Source organism: Temnothorax longispinosus, chromosome 1 (genome assembly GCF_030848805.1).
Source record: "Temnothorax longispinosus isolate EJ_2023e chromosome 1, Tlon_JGU_v1, whole genome shotgun sequence".
In the NCBI taxonomy this organism is placed as follows: Eukaryota; Metazoa; Arthropoda; class Insecta; order Hymenoptera; family Formicidae; genus Temnothorax; species Temnothorax longispinosus.
This window is the reverse complement of record NC_092358.1, coordinates 28150583-28169947: the sequence shown is the minus strand read 5'-3', so window position 1 is coordinate 28169947 and position 19365 is coordinate 28150583. Positions and strand designations below refer to the sequence as shown.

General features: G+C 32.8%; 1 protein-coding gene and 1 long non-coding RNA gene across 3 annotated transcripts in view; one reads left to right on the top strand and one right to left on the bottom strand.

Moving 5' to 3' along the window:
* The window catches only part of LOC139823166 (uncharacterized), a 38505-nt gene extending 30490 nt beyond the window's left edge, over positions 1 to 8015 (bottom strand). The window contains exons 1-2 of the long non-coding RNA XR_011734719.1: positions 6785 to 8015; positions 6309 to 6369 (exon numbers count right to left, since the gene is read on the bottom strand). This is a non-coding gene — a long non-coding RNA (uncharacterized lncRNA). The remainder of the gene's footprint in view (positions 1 to 6308; positions 6370 to 6784) is intronic.
* Positions 1 to 19298, top strand: part of LOC139823120 (uncharacterized) — a 32846-nt gene extending 13548 nt beyond the window's left edge. For both annotated transcript variants that reach the window (XM_071795437.1, XM_071795448.1), the window contains 5 exons: positions 8035 to 8142; positions 8639 to 8803; positions 9802 to 9899; positions 14203 to 14365; positions 14720 to 19298. In XM_071795437.1, coding sequence (XP_071651538.1) covers positions 8035 to 8142; positions 8639 to 8803; positions 9802 to 9899; positions 14203 to 14365; positions 14720 to 14964 — 779 coding nt within the window. In that variant the 3' untranslated portion in view covers positions 14965 to 19298. The remainder of the gene's footprint in view (positions 1 to 8034; positions 8143 to 8638; positions 8804 to 9801; positions 9900 to 14202; positions 14366 to 14719) is intronic.
* Positions 19299 to 19365: the final 67 nt, after the last annotated feature.

Here is a 19365-nt window from a genome sequence, read left to right as displayed (position 1 = left end):
GTTATGAAACGGGAAGAACGTTACATGAATTGCCACTACCCGCCCGAGGATGTCCATTTATATTGGAAGGGGATAGCCACTTATCGTCGCACAAGATTAAAGACACGACAATGTAATTGACTCCGCCTATGTTGCTGTATTATATGTCATACGGTTAAAAAAAAAGATATAATCACAAGAGACGCAATAAATAACTTAACAAAGAATAACAGAGTTATTCCATCGATCAGCGAGATATCTTGCGTCTCTTACAATTAGTTTTTCAATTGCTAGATTCAATTCAATTCAATTTATTAATGTTTTAATTTTAATTTTATTTACCCATATCTCTAATCACAATTCTAAAAACTTTATATTTTCTCAATCTCAAAAATTATTGGTTTTACTAGTATAGCAAGCTTTAATATGGATATTCAGATATGCCTTTGATCGGTGAGGCCAAAATTTCTCAGAATTAAATTACAATTGTAATTTGCCTAATGCGTTACATTGTCTAGACTCTAGGCGCGGCGCTGTAATAAATTGATTAATGAGTTCGATGAAAATGCGAAACGCGATGTTGAAGACATTTCTCGATTTTATTATAGCTTTATACAATGAATATTGCTCTTAAAAATGGTAAGTAGCATATTTCCACGACTGTGAGTGTGATCGTATGCAATGTGCTCCTTTCACCGCGGGCGGAAAATAGCGTGTTGGCTATATTTACGCACTCGTAGTCTTTTCATTCAAGCACGCATAACATTTCTTCATTCACGACATAGTATTTATTAAGTATTATCGCGGTAATCCACTGTTTATCGGTGGTCCGACCAAAAAAGAAGCCCCAATTAAAACGTAGGAACGGCACAGTTATCATTATTAGTACTAAAATTGTTCTTTTATTCTGAACCAGAACTGGAATTTTTCTAGGTAACAATACACGCCTTCATTCACACCTACGCGAAACGATATTAATATGTAGTTTCTAATGGTGCAACTAAGAGGGATATGTAAACAATAAAATTATGGCGGAAAAATTACTGTATATGACGTATACATTATAAGCCTAGTTATTATTTAAGTCTTTGTTATTATTTAACCTTTACAGTGATACAGAAATAATATTATAAAATCCACTTTTCCTTAAGAAAATGCATTTATTTATAGCTGGAATACTATTGAAACATTTTTTATTTTATATTTTATAAAGCTTTTCTTATAAAAAAAATATTATTTATTTGAATTCACGACTTATGTTGCAACTTAATGACTTAAAAATGTTTGACGCAAAAAATTTCTGGCTACTGGATATGGTCAGCAATAAATTGTCTTTTTGCTCCGCGTCTTTGACAAGAAATCATCATAATGTTTGAAGATAAAAATCTTAGCTAAAACAAATTAATTATTAAAAATGATTTAGTAATTTTGATTTTGAACTACAAGAATGTAGTTATTTATGAACCATTTAGTGCTTTAAGCGTCTTTAGTAGGACTCTCTTGCATTTTTATGTTACACACAGCGCGATATATCTTGAATTCCTCACAGAGAACAAACTGATATCTGACGGTAATAACGCGAACGAACGATCTGTTTCAAGAGTCACACACTCTAGATTCCATAGCACTGCCCACATATTATACGTTTCCTATATGGATTTGTTTGGTATGCACGTGAGATTACAACGATGTGATAATTTATATCGCGAATATCGCGCGAATATTACACATTTAGGTTTACATATAAAATAAATATATATTGGTCGCGCCATCGGCAAGTGCGCGGATCGTATTCCGTGATCCATCCCGGATCACACAATCATCGTATAATCATAACCGCATATTTCCACATGGATATTCGTCTCAATGCATGCCGAGTGCAACGGTGTTAATTTCACAGAACCGAGATTCTTGTGTTAATATTATTCGCAACGAGAGGGAGATCTGGCGCGGCGTTCCCACCCTCCTCTTTCGACTTGGAAACATTTTGACATTTAAGGACAACTACCATTGTTACAATAGTTTAAAATTGAGATAAAACTCGCTTTTAACATCCTTTATCACGTACAGTTTGCATCTTATAGAAGCAATGAATTTTAACACTTTTTAGCCATTCAATTAAAATTAATTGCGATTGGTATACATTTTGACACGTAATTTTTTCTCACCGTTTATAATATATTATTGATTGTCATATTATTTTGTTGAACCACTTAAAACGAGATTTATAACACAAATCCAATAAATGTTGTAAAATAGATAATTTAAATTACTAATATTGTTGAAGTGTAATTTTAATTATTATTTTACAAATCGGTAAAGAGAGAGATAGAAGCATCGTTGAAGAATTTACACTATTACTAGGAAAAGATTTGGCAATCTTAAAATACTAAATTTTTTTTAAGAAACCATACAATTGTTTAATATCTGCGTATGGCTTCGAATAGTGATTATATTATTTAATCAAGTTCAAGTTGTAATTAATTATAATTTTGCAAACAATACAAATCGATCGGTACCCCTTTGAATTCGAAGCCATTTGTGAAATGTACACGCACCATATACACCACACGCCACGAACGCATAATCATAACCAACGCGAAGGATTGCATAACATATCGCGGGAAGGTTTAAGGCGGAGTTTGAATCATAATAACATACAGCGACCAGATTGTTATTTACCGAAACAAGTCGGTAAATACATGATAACAATGTCGCGCATAATACTAGAATATTCTGATCAACGCATACATACTATACGATCTCGTTTGTTGTTGTTGCCGTTCTTAGGTTGTAATCGGCTAATTCCAAGAATTAAAATCAAATAATTATAAGAAATGAGACTATATCTTACAATTAGATTATATTAAAGATAAAATAACATTTTTTTAAATATCTTTGTTAATGTTACAATGTTATTTAATATGTCGCCTAATATAAATTGTGAAATACTAACAAAACTAGGATCTCTCTAAAGCATTCATAGGCATCCGTTGAAATTATTACGCACGTACAAATTACGTAGAACATGTTTACAGTTGGCGTGACTAACGTCAGCGGAACCATTAGCGAATTCAACGTGGAAGTACAAACGTGCTTGACCTTTTAATATATGAACGAAGCCGCGTGGGTGTCCGCACCACCGTACACTACCTATTTTCATCTCATTTGTGGTAAGAGCATCGGTTTGTCTTATTCCGTGCACAGGACAACGGCAAATGGAAAGAAAAATTTAATTAACGATGCACGACGTTGTCGCATCATTTTTAACGGGTAGCATTGTGCTGTATATTTGCTATAGAAATGCATGTACATCACAAGTGTAAGATGTCAGCGTTCTAGCGAGCGCATTATGCGATGATTAACTTTAGAGTACTGCTTTAAATTAATAAACATTTGACCATTATAGAGAGATTACTACATTATAATAATTATTGTCACATGATATATGTATTTCAGAATCACAAAATATTAGTAACTGGTAAATACAAAAGAAATAGAATGCATATGTTAATTGCAAAACCTTTTTGAATTTTAGTCGATTGTTGATCAATGTAACTTTGACTCCATATAATATCTGTCGTGAAGCATTATCTATTTCTAAACATTTTTTATTCTTATTTCTTGTTAAATGGGATATTTTTTAGTTGTTTTATTAAAGCCCCTGTAATAATAATAAGTAGAAATGTTCGACGAGAGAGAGAGAGAGAGAGAGAGAGAGAGACTGTGCCATGGGCATTTTAAAAATAATAAATAACGGTGCTTATAATTATTACTCAGCTAGCCGCTAGAAATGTAATTAGTAAGAAGATTGAATTGACAAACTGTAGACGATTGTAAAACTTTGTAGATAGTTAAAATGTGCATAGAATTTTTATTTATTAATTGAATATGTAATGATTGGAGATAAATAGGACCGCTTTGTGTATTAAGATACTTAAGATTATCTAAGCAGAATATAAAAATTTAGTTACCAATAATAAAATGTATGCTAATCTATAATTATCGCGTATATTAATTATATTGATCAAACGTGAATCGTCATGATATCATATTGTTATATGTTCTCTCTGACACAGAACGATATATCGATAAAAGAAATCTATGCTATTTACGAAAATAGAGTAAAAATAAAAAATTAAGTGATTGAAAAACTGTTTGCGATAAGACTCGACCATATGTTTATGATAAATAAATATATTATCTCTATTAATATAATAATAGCTATTAGTATAATAATAGCTATTTATAATTCGATATATCTTTTGTGTGGGGATATTGTCTTTTTTTCTAAGAAACCTATTACTTCAGTGCAGTAAAGATACCGCGAAGAAAGGTAATATCCAAGTGTGGCGAATGCAGATGAATGAAGTGCGTTTTTGTAGACATAAGAAATTGCAGCACGGAATCGCAAACCTATATATACCGACACAAGGTACGTTGATGCACTCCCGATTCTGTTGCATAACATAACGCGTTGTAAAAGTAAGACAAATTAAGAAGCTCCATTGTAATCTTTGTACTTTTAAATTCGTCTTAATATTATCTCATACGATTTTTTGTTTGATCTTATTCATGGATCGTTAACTCCTATCACCATGCTAGTGTTCAAGAACATCGAGATATATTCTTGTCACGCAAGAGAATTCGTTACAAATATATTTTTTGCATATGCTCTTTCAATAGTTATGGATTTTACGCAAACTGGTTTGTCTCTTGAGCATGCGCTATTAAAATAGTACACGAGATGAAGCAACTATGCGCCAAACAAGATAAAAAATAATCTATTCAAATTTAATATTTAATATTTATATTTTCGTTAAAATTCAGTTTTTATTTCTTTTAGAAAGATGTTACGAATAAGAGTCAAATCTCCGGTACTATATAATACAGAAGGTAATCTTTGAATTGCGATTCGTTCGAAATCTTTTTATAGAATAATATATTAATTGTTATGCTTCATATTATACATTTTGCAATATAGAATGAAAAACGGCAATTGGTTCCATATTATACATGAGTATGTCTCATTGATATTTACAATTCTATCCCAATTGATCCCAATATTTTTAGATATATAACGGTTGATATTAATTTATTATTGCATATACGATTCTTAAATGTTTTGTATTGGAAAAAAACATGGACTTTATGAGAGATATGAAGACATTTTTACCTTTACGGGCATTACATTTCAATATAAAATGATATGGAAAACAATATAAAAAATTACGCATGCCTCACGGTAGATGTTAAAAGATGTCGTTTTAATTAAATTTTTCCAACTTTATGGAAGAAATGTGTATAGAGATACGTCCTATTTAATCCATTTTTATATTTTTTTGCATATAAATAAAAACGCTAAATATAATGTTTGAAAGCTCGCTATAATGACTATAACGGTATAGTTTTCTTAAGCGTTGTCAAGGCATAGAGGTGCAAGATTTTCATGATAAAAATATTTGCATTGAAAAAATATGTAATATTTATACGTATAAATTTTCTTAAGGACCAGTAGATGAATATTTATATTTTTAACTTTGAATTATTATTCAATGATAAATTAAATTTTCAATAATAAATAAATAAGAAATATAAATTTTTTCATTTAAATGCATAAGTACAGTAACATATGTTTTTTACTTGATTATTTTATACATAAATCGTGATTTTATTAAAGAAAGAGCTGTGACAGGCATGGTACGAATGCGACAAATAATAACAATATTATAATGCATTTTCTCTTACGAGGCTAATGAAACAAAATATGTTTGCCTAATTTTGCAGAAGTGATGTTGTTGCATCTGCTGTGTCGCGCATGTACCGAGATGCGCGCTTATTGCGCGCATAAATGTATTACGTAAATGTATTATACGAGAATGGTCCAAAGAGCGAATTGTATTTAGGGTCGAGCGGACTGAGGTCGCGCGTCCTTATTTATATAAATATATATTCTTTATCTCCAAATTAACAACGATTAAACCAAAATCAAGGATACAAATATAATTTTTTTTCAGCACAGTTGTGTGTAAAATTTCTGTGTGCCTCTAGCAGTGCGAGGAATCGCGAAACGCCGTCAATTACAACAAAAGCGCATTTAATATTCTTTCCGCTTGAAAACATGCATCAAGCCTTTCAAAGTGCATTAGGCGACTTTTGAATGCGTCGCGTCGTTAGATATGCACCGCCAAATAATTATTGAGGCCGTCGCTTGCACGAGCGTTTATGCGTCCGTGCGTCTATATCGACGCAAAATATTCTCCGAAACATGTCTCAAGGCGTGAACAATTTATATCTTGAGTTAAAATAAAAAGTAATTCTAGACTCACCGGTACACGATGTTGGCAGACTTGGCGGACTTGGAATACTTGGAAGAGCGCGCGCGTTAATCTGTAAAATACCACATATCTCAAATTACAGAAGTCTTAAAGTAATTGATATATTGTATTTTTTTAATGATTATTACTTGCATGAAACTTTTTCTTCATCTTACAAGCAGATATTTGTAATAAAATAGTTAAAAAAAATTTTTGAAAAAGAATCTTTTTCGTATAGCATAAACTTTTATAATATTTGATAAGTACAAGTTTTCAATTTTTATATAAATAATCCAAATAATCATAAATCTTAAATACGTTAAGAGAAAATAATAAACACACATTATATTATGGATATAATGATGCAAAATGTGGGCAGATGCATACAAAATGTATCATGTAAACAAACGACATCGCGAAGACAAACGACAAACGATTAATTCCGCAGCCAACGAGTAATAAATAAGTGACAAACTAGGTAGTCTCACCTTAATCACGATCGCTCCGCTGTCTACTCCGATGAGACTTCCTCCTGCTTCTCTCTCCGTTGTGGCTTCTTCATATAGTTGATATAGCACTCACATAACATAATACTCATTCGCGCGAAGATTCAGTTAATTACGATTTACGATCAATCGCGATCGCGCACTTATTAGTGCGCTCATTAGCGATTATGTCAAGTTTTTTCGCGATCCCTGCCGCGCGCCGCGCGCTGTGTGCCGAGTGTCAAGTAGGGCCCGCGCGAGGTGTTTTAGGTTAAGATCAGTGCCCGGGCGCGGGCGGTGTGCCTCCGGTACGCTTATGACGATCGCGTTACACGCGTATCGTGGCGCTTTACATTTGTTGCACTCCGGTAGTCTCGGTACTCGGTACTCTCGACCCGCGTTTTGTTACTACACGATAGAAGAATAACGTGAGGAAATTGTAAGCTACGATCTGCTCTCGAGTCTCGACACATCACACGCGATGTCGCCGATGTCTCTACTCCTCTACGAATGACGTGATTGACGTAAGGGCTCGCGGAAAGAAGGAATTCGAAAATTGCGCGGCCAACTGGACGCGCCAGCGCCAGCCAGCCGTCAGCCGCGCGCCGTGACGATGTTAGGGCTATTGATAATAAATGACCGAAAGCTACGCTTTTGCGAAAAAAAGAACTTTTTACATTTTGAATAACAAATATATATGCTGATATTTTAGAATTATTGTTTATTTTATATGAATTTAATCACCAATGGGAATTCTCTATAATTAACATTTTTCTCTACTATTAAAAATTGAAGTAAGGAACGAGTTAATTAATTCGCAGTTGAAAATTGTAATTTTTAATAAGTTATTATAACTAATTTACATATACATATTAATTATATATTATTTCCATTATTATTTATATGTTTATTATACATCAGTTGATATTTTTTTTTATATATATCTATGTTTATATTTCTCTTCTATTTCCACGTAGAACATATGATTATATGTTAATTCGACAAATTAGTTTCTCTATAATTTACAACTCGCAACAGATGGCGGTCGATTGGCCGGATCAAATAGCTAATTTAGCTGTATTAAATTATGCATTTTAAGAATTAAGACCGATAAAGATCACACTATTTTATTAATTGTTAACAAGATTGTGTTCAAATGGAATCGCGCAGCTTTTTTACCAGCGTATTTGCCGGTAAAGAAAAGAAAAGAAAATTTTCATCATATTCGATTTTTCCCATTTATGTTGTTACAGCTGGCACTGCCGCGGAGAAGGGTTACTTCGGACCATGGAGACAATGTAAACTCCTTCTTTATGGACGTGAGTGGTGCGGCCAAAGCGTCTCCAGGTTCCAACCAGTGTGTGAGTTTCATTATAACGTATTTATATACTTTTTTCAACCTTTCCTATGCATTTAAATGTGTGGAATATATTATGGTTTTTGACCGTAATTAATCAAATTAAGAATTAGATGGAACGTTGGCGAATCAAATAGTTTTAATATTAAGTAATCTTAAATTGAGCAAGGATTATTTACGTTTTACCTCCGTGATGAATGGTTACGACGATAGTTTTATTTTTCTTCTTGAATATTTATTATAAAAAGTCATATATAATGTGTGATTCGTTTAACTCGTTTAACATTAATAAAAATCTTGCGATTAATTATTTTCCCGTTCCGTTTCTATTCTTCTATCATTTTCTCGTTACGTTATTACGAAAAACGTAAGCGTATAAAGGAGGTGGAGTCACGGGATTATGCAGCGCTAAAAATTCCCACGGCAAGAAAGCTCAATGCGAGTCCGGGATTACATTGGGATGCAATAGAATTACCATGGAATTCTTTCTTTATTTCCAGTGGCTGTGTGGGTAGCGGGATTAGCCGCCGCTGCCGCGTCTGTTCTTTTGGCGATTCTGGTCGCTTTGGCTGTGCTTCAATTAGCGATGGCCTCCTCCGCGAAACGGGTTGTAATTTCGTACAGTACTGCCCTAATAGGCAAAGTTGCCCTCGCTACATTGGCAAGTGAGTACAAATCAATGTTCTAATATATTAATTTAAATGAAGAGAGAGAGAGAGAGAGAGAGAGAGAGATTTTTAAACGGTTCCAATTATCTGCTTAACAAGCAGTATAAAACAATATTTAATCAAACAAAATTATATTTATTTTACAGAGAAATAAAATAAAGTAAATACATTTAAAATTGTGAAGTAGTAGATAGTATATGAAAGACTGTGTATATATATAGATATGTATGTATATATAAATATTACAATATCTGGAAAGAAATTTAACATATTATTTACATAACAACGTATCAGACAAATATATTAGTTTTACTTCAGTAATTAAATTGTGAATAGCGGGGAAAATTACTATTATTTTAAGTATTCTATCAATTAAAACTACTATTATTATTGAAACATGTATATGCTTGAGATATTACGCATTTACATCTGTTGCGTGTTTATGGTATATAGTATATAGTACTTATTGCATAATTGTGTTATTATGAGCTAAAACTTTGACATGTGATGTATGTGTACAAAGAATCCGAATCACGTGCAAGGCATTAAAAGTTCTTTTCATCAGTGCGTTCCACGTAATTTTGCAATAAAGCGGATGTATATTAGAATTACCATTTGCTCGCGCTCGTCTACTTACTGGCCTATTTACGAGCCCTTATACGAGGCATCGAATGTCTATGGGAGATTGTATTACAGTAAAGCAATATATTACGATGCCACGATAGTACCTATAATCTTTTTCATTGCATTGACTTCGCAATGACTTCGCATGTAAGTTAAGGGAATATTGGAGATATACGTATAATATATATTAAGCCAACCAACGCGTTCGAATTTTTTATTCATATAGTTTTATATCAATTTCTAATATCCAACAATAATAAATTGTATTATAATTACACATTAAAACTACACAATAAAATTACATATTAAAATATAAAATTATATGGAATTCAAATATTTTATAAATCAATTTGTTTGATATCTCTTTTTAGCGGCATTGTCGATTGTGGCGGCCAGCCTTTTTGCTCTGCAAACGGATGATCGAGCCAATAGCTTTGTCATCACAAGAGGAGAAGCTTTTTACATGCAGGTAAAGTATATTGGCACGACAAAATCTTTGTTAGATATATATATATATTTTTTTTTCCTTCAATTTTATGTATTCTTTGACTGCATAGACAAGAAACTTTCTCTTTTAAAACAAACTTTCTAATTAACCTAATATTCTAAACGATGTTGCTAAAATTCTGCAAACTGTTAATTAAATAGAAATATCTCCATTACGTGCAAAAACTCAAAGTTTATAAGTCTCTGTTAATAAAATGCATTTCCCCTCATAAAACTTAATCTGACTCTATTAAACTGATTTTAATACGGATGTACAGACTTATCAAGAAATAAATTGCGTTTTTCGTTGGCAATGAATAGTAATTTAAATTGTATATTGACCACAGAGAGCGCAACGTGGCGACGATGACGGTTGAATGTGAAAGAAGGTCACGTTTTATGAAACTGAAACGATAACGTCGCCAACGCACTTTGGAAATTTGTTTTTATTACAAGACAAGGCAGCTTGGGTGTTTGCCAATGCGGATCAAACACTCGCAGTTTTTGCAGTCCGGTACTTTGCAGTACAATAAAGCTTCAGATTCTGTTAAGGAAATACTCAACTCGTTATTATAATTTTTTACGGAATGATTATCCTATATGTGAGCAATGAAAGAATGTAAGTCCAAAAACTCTAGATTAGTCAACTTGCAGTAATATGCACTTTTGAAATAACTAGATTCTTATATCTTTTCTCTCTCTCTCTCTCTCTCTCTCTCTCTCTGTCTTTCATATATATGTTCCTGAGATATATCCGACATGATAGAACGGCTGATCTGAAGAATATTTATCAGATACACTAATATTGTACGTAATCCCTATATTCAAGATATTTTCAAGATGTCACGTACAGATTTTCTTCATAATTTTCACATATTTCTTATTCTTAGTTAATATTTTGATACTTTTAATGATTACAAATGTATTTTCTCTTGCATGCTGAACTTGTTGAGAGAGAGAAAGAAAGATTATTATATTCTCTTTTACAGCAAAAGGAAATCTGCAAAGTCTTAGCAAGAGATAATCTTGCCAAGACTTCGTAGATTTCCTTTTGCTGTTTTCTGTGGGAATTCAACTTGATTGAAATATGCTACGAATATACTAAGGTAGATCATTCTGAACTTACTCGCGTCTGCTGTACTTGGTCTTGGTGATACAAAATTTTATACAAAAAGATTAAAAGAGATAAAGAAATGTGAACGATATATCCAGATAACTCTATATACAATTAAATAATATATTGCTATATATTTCCGCTGGTGTGCCAGTGAATTGTCAATCGGCCGAGAAACGTATATGTGACCGGAGAATTAAGCTTAAGCTTAGAAACCACCTGATCGTGAACTGGACTCAGGTGTTTCTTTAAGCCTCTGTTTCTGTCTCCCCACCGATTGCGACTTAGTATGTGTCGGAGCGACACATAGTTACGACTCATAGATAACTTTTAAAACAATGAGCCGACATTGGCGGGCTCGCAGTGAGTGTTTCGGTCTCGATCGTTAATGAACTCGCCGTGTTGTCCTCGTTCTCAGTTTTGCGCGAAGTGAATTTCTTTTGTTTCCTAGTTCGTCATATTCAGCCTTTTAGCGTGGAGCGTGGCACACAAGTTAGAGTGTGAACGGGACTTTCTGCTATTCGAAACCCCGATGGTTATGTTTAATTACTTTCTTCAGCTCGTAGATAATTGTTGTGTAAAGAATACGTAGATAATACATTTGATCAGTTTTATGTATTAATTATTACTTATATTTTTTATGAGTAATTTATAAAAATGCTAAAAAAGATGAAGCACTATCTCTGATTGATTGGTCACTGTACAGTACATTTGGCTTGCGATAAGTTTTTCTTCAACATAGAGATCGTTTTATCATTGTGTTAGATACGATGGTATGCTGATATTTTATCGTCGAAAATACACAATAATGAATAAAAGGAAACAGAGTCTCTTGAAAGGGGCCAAGGACGAAATTGAATTGGACAGAATGAATAAGCAAAAACAAGGCAAGGTAATGTCGTTACTCAAGAAAATTCAATCGAGTTAATGTATTCGTTTTCCCAGTATTTCGCTTCCCCAGTATCATATTAGTGACATTACGCGATATAATAATATTTAATGCAAAATATGTATAAATGAAAATTACGAAGCTTTTGTTATAAATTTAAATTTATGATAACTTGATAATTTTATACCAATGAAAAAAAGCAATTCTATATTAAAAAATTTATAATCGAAAAATAATAATCTCAAGTTAACTTCTTTAAAACCAAGTTATATCGAAATAATTTGCGGATAGAAATGCCGCGTAAAAAGATCGCTGAAATGAGCAATTTAAGCGCTGCACATAATCAGCTGCTGTATCTGGTGGACTTTTCTCACGATGCAAATCACACAAAATTATTCCAATTATACATTAACTAATATTCTACAATTTATTCTATACATGCTGCTAGTTAAATAACGTGAGATGAAAACGCTCTGTAAAAGTCCTCACGTCGTTTGTCGTGTAAGTGCAATGCAAACGATGCACCGTGCTCATCCGCGTGAAATGGAGTTTCTGTTGCCTATACAATCTCTCTACATTATTAAGCAAGTTTTTTAAGTATTTCAAGTTTTCATTTTTATTTTTCCACGACTTATTGTTTTCTCTCGGTGTATTTGGTGATGGTTCTACTTGTCACTTGTACTTTGACGCGAAAGAAACTCGTCCAACGCGACGGGACATGACCCATAGGGAAAATAACCATTGCCTTATTGATAAATCGAAAAGGGGTGGTAGATAACATGGACGATGTGAGCATAGTGGTTGCTTGCGTTCTCCTTTATCAGGTCTCTCGCGGTATAGGGGAGAAACCGGGGAGAGAAGCTCGTCGCGACGCTCGTCCCCAAGGAGGACAAAAAGAAAGGAGGCAAACACCGGACGACTACTAGATTAATTATAGCGACGGAACGACAATGGCGCGCGCGCGGCTTCTTTGTTAGCCCTAATTAAATTGTCTCCCCTTCCTCGCGCACTCCTTCCACCATCCATCCACCCAGTCGATCACCACCTACGGATGATGCTTCTTCTCCTCGTATCGATAGTATATAGTATACGCGCGATGAGGATCTCCCTAGCCAGCCTAGCCTCTTTATAGTTACTCGCTCGCCGTGTAAGAAGGAACGACCGAACGACGAGAGAAGAGAAAGAGAAAGACATTTGTTTGTGCTCGACGATAGAGATAGGATGCATGGTGTAAAATCGTTTCTTTCTGATTGTGAGATGATAAGGGACTACGGCATTGCGACATGTATTATAGCCAAGTCTCGATTGTGAATCGGTATTTCGATGGAATCGGTAGTACATGGAGAATATGGAGATATTTGCGCCAAATTAGAACAGTGGATTGGAACGGACGGTGTGTCGGGTAATTGGCCTCTGCAAGCCAATTAGTGCGAAAAAACGAATAAATAATAAATGTGCGATTCTCGGAAAAATAATCACGTGTTGTCCGTAATGTTGGGTCGCGTACGTAAAGTTCACATCTCAAGCACGTTTGTGACTTTATTTATATTTCATTTTCGAATAGATACATTATACATTATCTTATTTCAGACCAAACAATCTAATACGAATGAATCTTTGTCGCAGAATAAAACATCTGTAGACGTAATAGACTTTTCTTAGTGAATTAATTTTGTTGTTATCGCGCGTATCAGTGTAAGTTCACCATACCTATTATACGAGTGGTAAAAGCAATTAAATTCATGTTCTTTCATTTTTCAACAATGTATTTTAAAAGCGTAGAGTTTTGCTTCTTTATTTCATATCTGTTGTACTTGTCTAATCAGTATAATATTAAATATATGTATAATTGCAAACAGACCGATTTTACAAGCGATTGTCAGTATGTTCAAAAATTCATTTATTTCATGGTAAACATATTACGCATTAAAATCATATACTCTAATACGAATACGTTATAGATTATGAGTATGTGAAAATTTACTTATTTTTAACAATAAATACCTTTTTTATACATATGCTAATTTTCATGCAGATCTCGATATATTACAAAAGTACATATAGGATATTTCTAAATTATTGTTTGCAAATATAATTGTTATGTTTTTCATAATTTACTAGACGAGAAACGTATGAAATGGGCAAGAAGAATTGTGACATTGTGAGATATACTAATTGTAAGAGAAGATGCGATCGCGATATTTTTTACGTTGTACGTAGCTTTGCACGATCGAATTTTGATCAAAGCACTTTTAGATAGAACGTTTTTATTTATTATTCCAGTTAGTTGCTATCGCCTTGAACTTTGGCGTACTGGTCTCTGCCGTTTACGAGGGTATTTACGCTCGAAGAGGTGGCGACCCAACCAAGATTAGGGTCGTCACGGATCCCCGTGGAGCCACTATAAATAATCCAGGATATCGGGAATATCACCAACCTACGAACGGTAAGCTGCTCGAACTGGACAAGTTAGTGGTCCAATTTCCCAAAATCCACAACCGACCAAATTTCCTCATTAAGTTTAGATTCTCAAATATAATATTATCATCTATTATTATCTTATTTACATCTTTATATATTATATTGATAGTATTCTATCGCGATCTGCAGATCGCTGCTATGTACGTTAGATATCTGTAATCTGTGTTACGTCATATCTGTCATACGTACATATAATAGTTCGATTACATTGTATGATAACATTTCTAATATAAAGGTAATAAAAGTTTTTCGACATAAGCAGGATCAAGAATGAAAAAAAGCGAAAAGTAATCGCGGCATTAATTTTATTTCATCGCAGGTGGTACGATCTCGATGACAGACGCCAGCGGCAAGCCGTACGTCGGCGGGGCCGGAAACGGATCGACGGCATCGGTAGCGACTTCCGGTAGCGTGGCTAGTACAGCTTCGCCCCTTAGGAGCTCCCTGAAGAAGCCGAAACCCCTTGGCATTCATAATCCTGGCTTCTCGGCACACAGCCCGACCTTATCGAGGAACGGCTCGCAGAAGAAAGTGCGAATACAGACGCATTCCACGGAAGTTTAGCCGACGCGACGTGACGCGCGACGTTCCTTTGACACGTTGTCATCGTGAGAGTTTGCTACGTGATTACAACACCGTCGTCGTCGTCATTTCAGGCTGTTGCGATCGACAAGAAATCGAATGGCGATGACAAGACGTCTACTCGAAGTAGTTTCACGTGCATTAACGGTAGGTTCCATTAACGGTAGGTGGTCTCCAATATTACTATCGTTCATCCGGCGAAAGCGCGATCAAAGATCAAGTCCGTATCGAACGATCTTTGCTGTTTCACCACAGCCGATGAAGCATTAAAGTTTTCCGTCGATGACGGATGATGTCATCCGTGATTTCGATAATGAGACTTTTAAATGAGCTCCAAAGGCGCGAACTTTGTCTGTAAGTCGTTCGCGAGCGTGGCATATTGTTACGATAACAGAATGTAAATAAATTTATGTTACGAGATCGATAATCGCTGGAACTCTCCGAAGCTACCTGAGTTAAATATCAAACAAATTCAGATCAAATGCGCGATTAATGGTGACTTGTTATAAGTATTAGGATTTTTCCAATTTTTCTACAATATATTTATACGACGTACATTCGTAAGTGGACTAATAGAATGCAAATAAACTATAAAAAGTATTGACGGGAGAGTATAGGATGGACTAAAAAATAGAAAAATATATTATACATATGTTGAAGAAAACAAAAAAAATTACGATTGTTATAAATATGATGAGTCGTTCTGAACGCAACATTTAAAATATAAAGAAAGTTAAGAAAGCATTACATAACGTAAGATAGTATGCGCGCGCACGTGTGTGTGTGTGTGTGTGTGTTTGTGTGTGTAAGTGATCAAAATTCTGATTTAATACCATGCGCGTAATTTTATAAATTTTACGAAGTGTCGAATAATAAAATTTGCAGGACATATTGCACAGGATATCAGAGTATCAATTGCATAATCCCATAAATAAATACTTAAGATTAAATTAATAAAGTCGACATTAATTCAAATGTTGATAAATGTCTGAAATATCTGTCATTACAAGTCACTCGTATAAATTTACAGTAACCAAGCAAAAATCGATTTCAATACTAAAATACATTACAATAAAAATATAAATTTTACAAAATAAAAATGAGGAAAAAATATTCTTCTAGCAAAAATTAATTTATTTTATTGCTGATTTATGAAACAAAGACTGTATTCCATAGCTTAATGCTCTATATTAATCCATTTTACTCTCTTACCTTACTAAGTAATTTTACATGCCAAAAAACAAAACTTATGAGCTGTTGATAATAATTTTTAAAAATTATTACTTTTTTGTGAAAGTTTATGCACAAAAATTAATACAGAATTTGTCACGTATTGTATAATCACGAGTCTGTTCTCTATTTTCCATTTTTTTTGTACATCGAGAGATTTGTTAACCATGTATCAAGAGTCTTTAAATGGAATTAAATTTCCAATTATTTTATTATGAAAACATACATCATTTTGCTTGTGATAAAACATGATTATTTTAGTTACGTTGCTGAAGAAGTATTTTTGATTACGTAATCGACAAAAATTTTTAATGCAATAAATGACCTTTGCTATCATCATTTAGCGCGACTTTTAATATGTCAGAGTTTAAACATTGTCGACATTAAAATGGATAAATTAAGTTGAAAGTTTTATAGTAAGGGATCTCTATATTTGTTACATTTACACATACTTAAAATCGGAGTAATAGTTACAACTACTTTTTAATGTGACCGTACTGGGTACCATACATCTAACTAAAATTCGATTATTAATAACGATAATGCATTAAAATATTTCTATACTTTTGAAAGCTTAAAGGATAGAGTGAAAAAAAATTGTTAAGAAATATGTGTGTGTATGTGTGTGTGTGTGTGTGTGTAATATATATAAATTTTTACGTAATGTAAGACATACTGCACGGCAATGAACCGTTACCGAATTTTATAATTGACTCATTAAAGATTTTTTTGATCTAATATATAAATATTAATGGTATAATTATATATTATTGTTAGCATTATTAACAGTTTTCCGTCCAATCAAGTACTTTATAATATTTAGCATTAATGTTCATTTATCATTGTTTTGCTGAACGCGTGTTTTATTAAAGTAATATTTATGATACATCACACGCGCGCGGCGCGTATTACGTAAACACTGTTATGTATTTTGAAAATTGTATTATTTGATTTATTTATTATTGAATTTTTAAGTTGCGTAATATACTTTAGTTTAATTAATTGATTGATAAAGGTCAGTTGCATCAATGACGGTTAACGCTAATTATAATGTAAGATCAATAACACTTTACGTGTTACAATGAATTGAATTTTAAAATGGATAAAATTGCAAAAATCAAGCTCTTTTCTTGAGCTCTTTTCTTCAAGCTCCTTTATATTCTAAAGAACATAATTTTTATTCTAAATGTAACTTAATAGTTAATCGTTGATTATCATTATTCGGCTTAACGGATTGCCGTGATCGAAAGTCGCAAGATGCGTGATATGTTTTCTTTCTTTTTTCTCCTTTTATATTTTTATGTTTTTTCTTTTATATTATTAGTTTTAGTAATAGTTTTATTTTTTCTCAACGCGAGAGAAAAGTGAAATTACATAACAGAGCATTGCATCCGTCCAGCCCTACGTAGGCAGCTAGCTGTGGAAACGGCAAGAGAAAGAGAGATATATAAATATATAAAATATTTATATTTTATATAGTGGTTGTTTTTTAATATAATATAGATATATTACATACATATATATCTGTATATCTATCTATCTATTTATCTATCTATCTGTATTATATATATATTAAAGAGAGAGATTGATTGATTGATTTATAGAGAGATAGAGAGAAGTGTGTTATTATTTGCGTGTCTCGTGTCGTGAAGATCGAGATACACATTTGTTTTTTTTTCCATCCGAATAGTATTATTATACTTTATCGCTTATAATTTCTTTCTATTATAATTATTGTTATTGTACAATCAGCGTATCTTTATTTTTACACAAATATTTATATGACACTGTTCGAGAGCCGGCCTCGTTAAAATGTTCGTGTCACGAATTATCATCATTTTTAAGATATAGTCTTATAAATCCATCGAGATGTTTTCCTAAATGAATGTTTGTTCATATATGCAAAATTTAATTTATTATGCGGCCCTCACAAAATGGTCGTACGCATGCGAAATTAATCAAATTAGAAGTTAAGTTATAAGTTTATCTGGTAAGTCGAACGTGGCGAGATCAGTCGCGGCTCCCTAAGTACGCAATACGCTTTTTTATCGAAACCTTTGTAAAAGGTACCACCGGATTATTTGTTCCAGTATACCCGATCGCAATCATATCGCAATAATTAAAATTACTGTGTGGCAAAGATAATTTTTGTATTAAAATAAAAGCAATTTCCAATTTGATTATGTTCTATCACAATAATTATATAATTATAATGAAGGAAAAAAATATCCAACTTGCCGCTAACTCTTTGAGACACTATGATGATACAAAAGTCATATCTTCCCTTTAAGAATCAGCTATCTAACTACATGTGATCTACTATTTGATTTGGATAGAGTAGTTGTATAATAAATCTAATCTAAACTTAAAAAACAATATAAAAGATACATTTTTCTATCTTTTAAGAAGAAGTAGCTCATGTAACGTTTATTGTCAATTTTTGATAAATGAATAAAATGAAATCTATAGATTGAATGGTTAAATTAGAAAAAAAATTATTTTAAAATACCTGTTTTGCGCTGGTGCAAAATTACCACTGCGAATGCATTGTTTCCGTCATCCCACAAGATTGTTGTGACATTTCGTTTCCTCGTTATCATTTATACTAGATAATGTTAATAGTTAACTTCTATTATTTAAATTTTTAGATAGTGAGCCGGTCAATAATGTGTAATCATATATAATGTACATATACTATACGCAGATATCCGTTCACATTTTCTAATGCGAACGATATATTTGTCACATTTGCACCTATATCTATTTGTTAAGTCAGCTGTTTTTGTAAAGTTCGTACGTATTCAATGATATTATTGATAACGTGATATAAAGTAACTCTACACGATCGATATTATTATACAGTATATGTTATATTACGCAGTAGTATTGGTCGTTTAATGATGATGTATTTATATCGTGTTGATATGTCGAACAAATAGTAAATATCTACATTAAAATATTATTAGCACAATATATTGCATTAATAATATTGATTGTGTAGGCGTGCTATTTAAGTGCTTGTCAAGCACGACACATAAGAAATTGGATAATGAACGAGTTTCAATAAAACGCATACATGACTTTTATCATTGTTGTAGATTTTTTTATTTTTTGCAGGATGTATTTCTCATCGATTACATAATAAGCGAATCT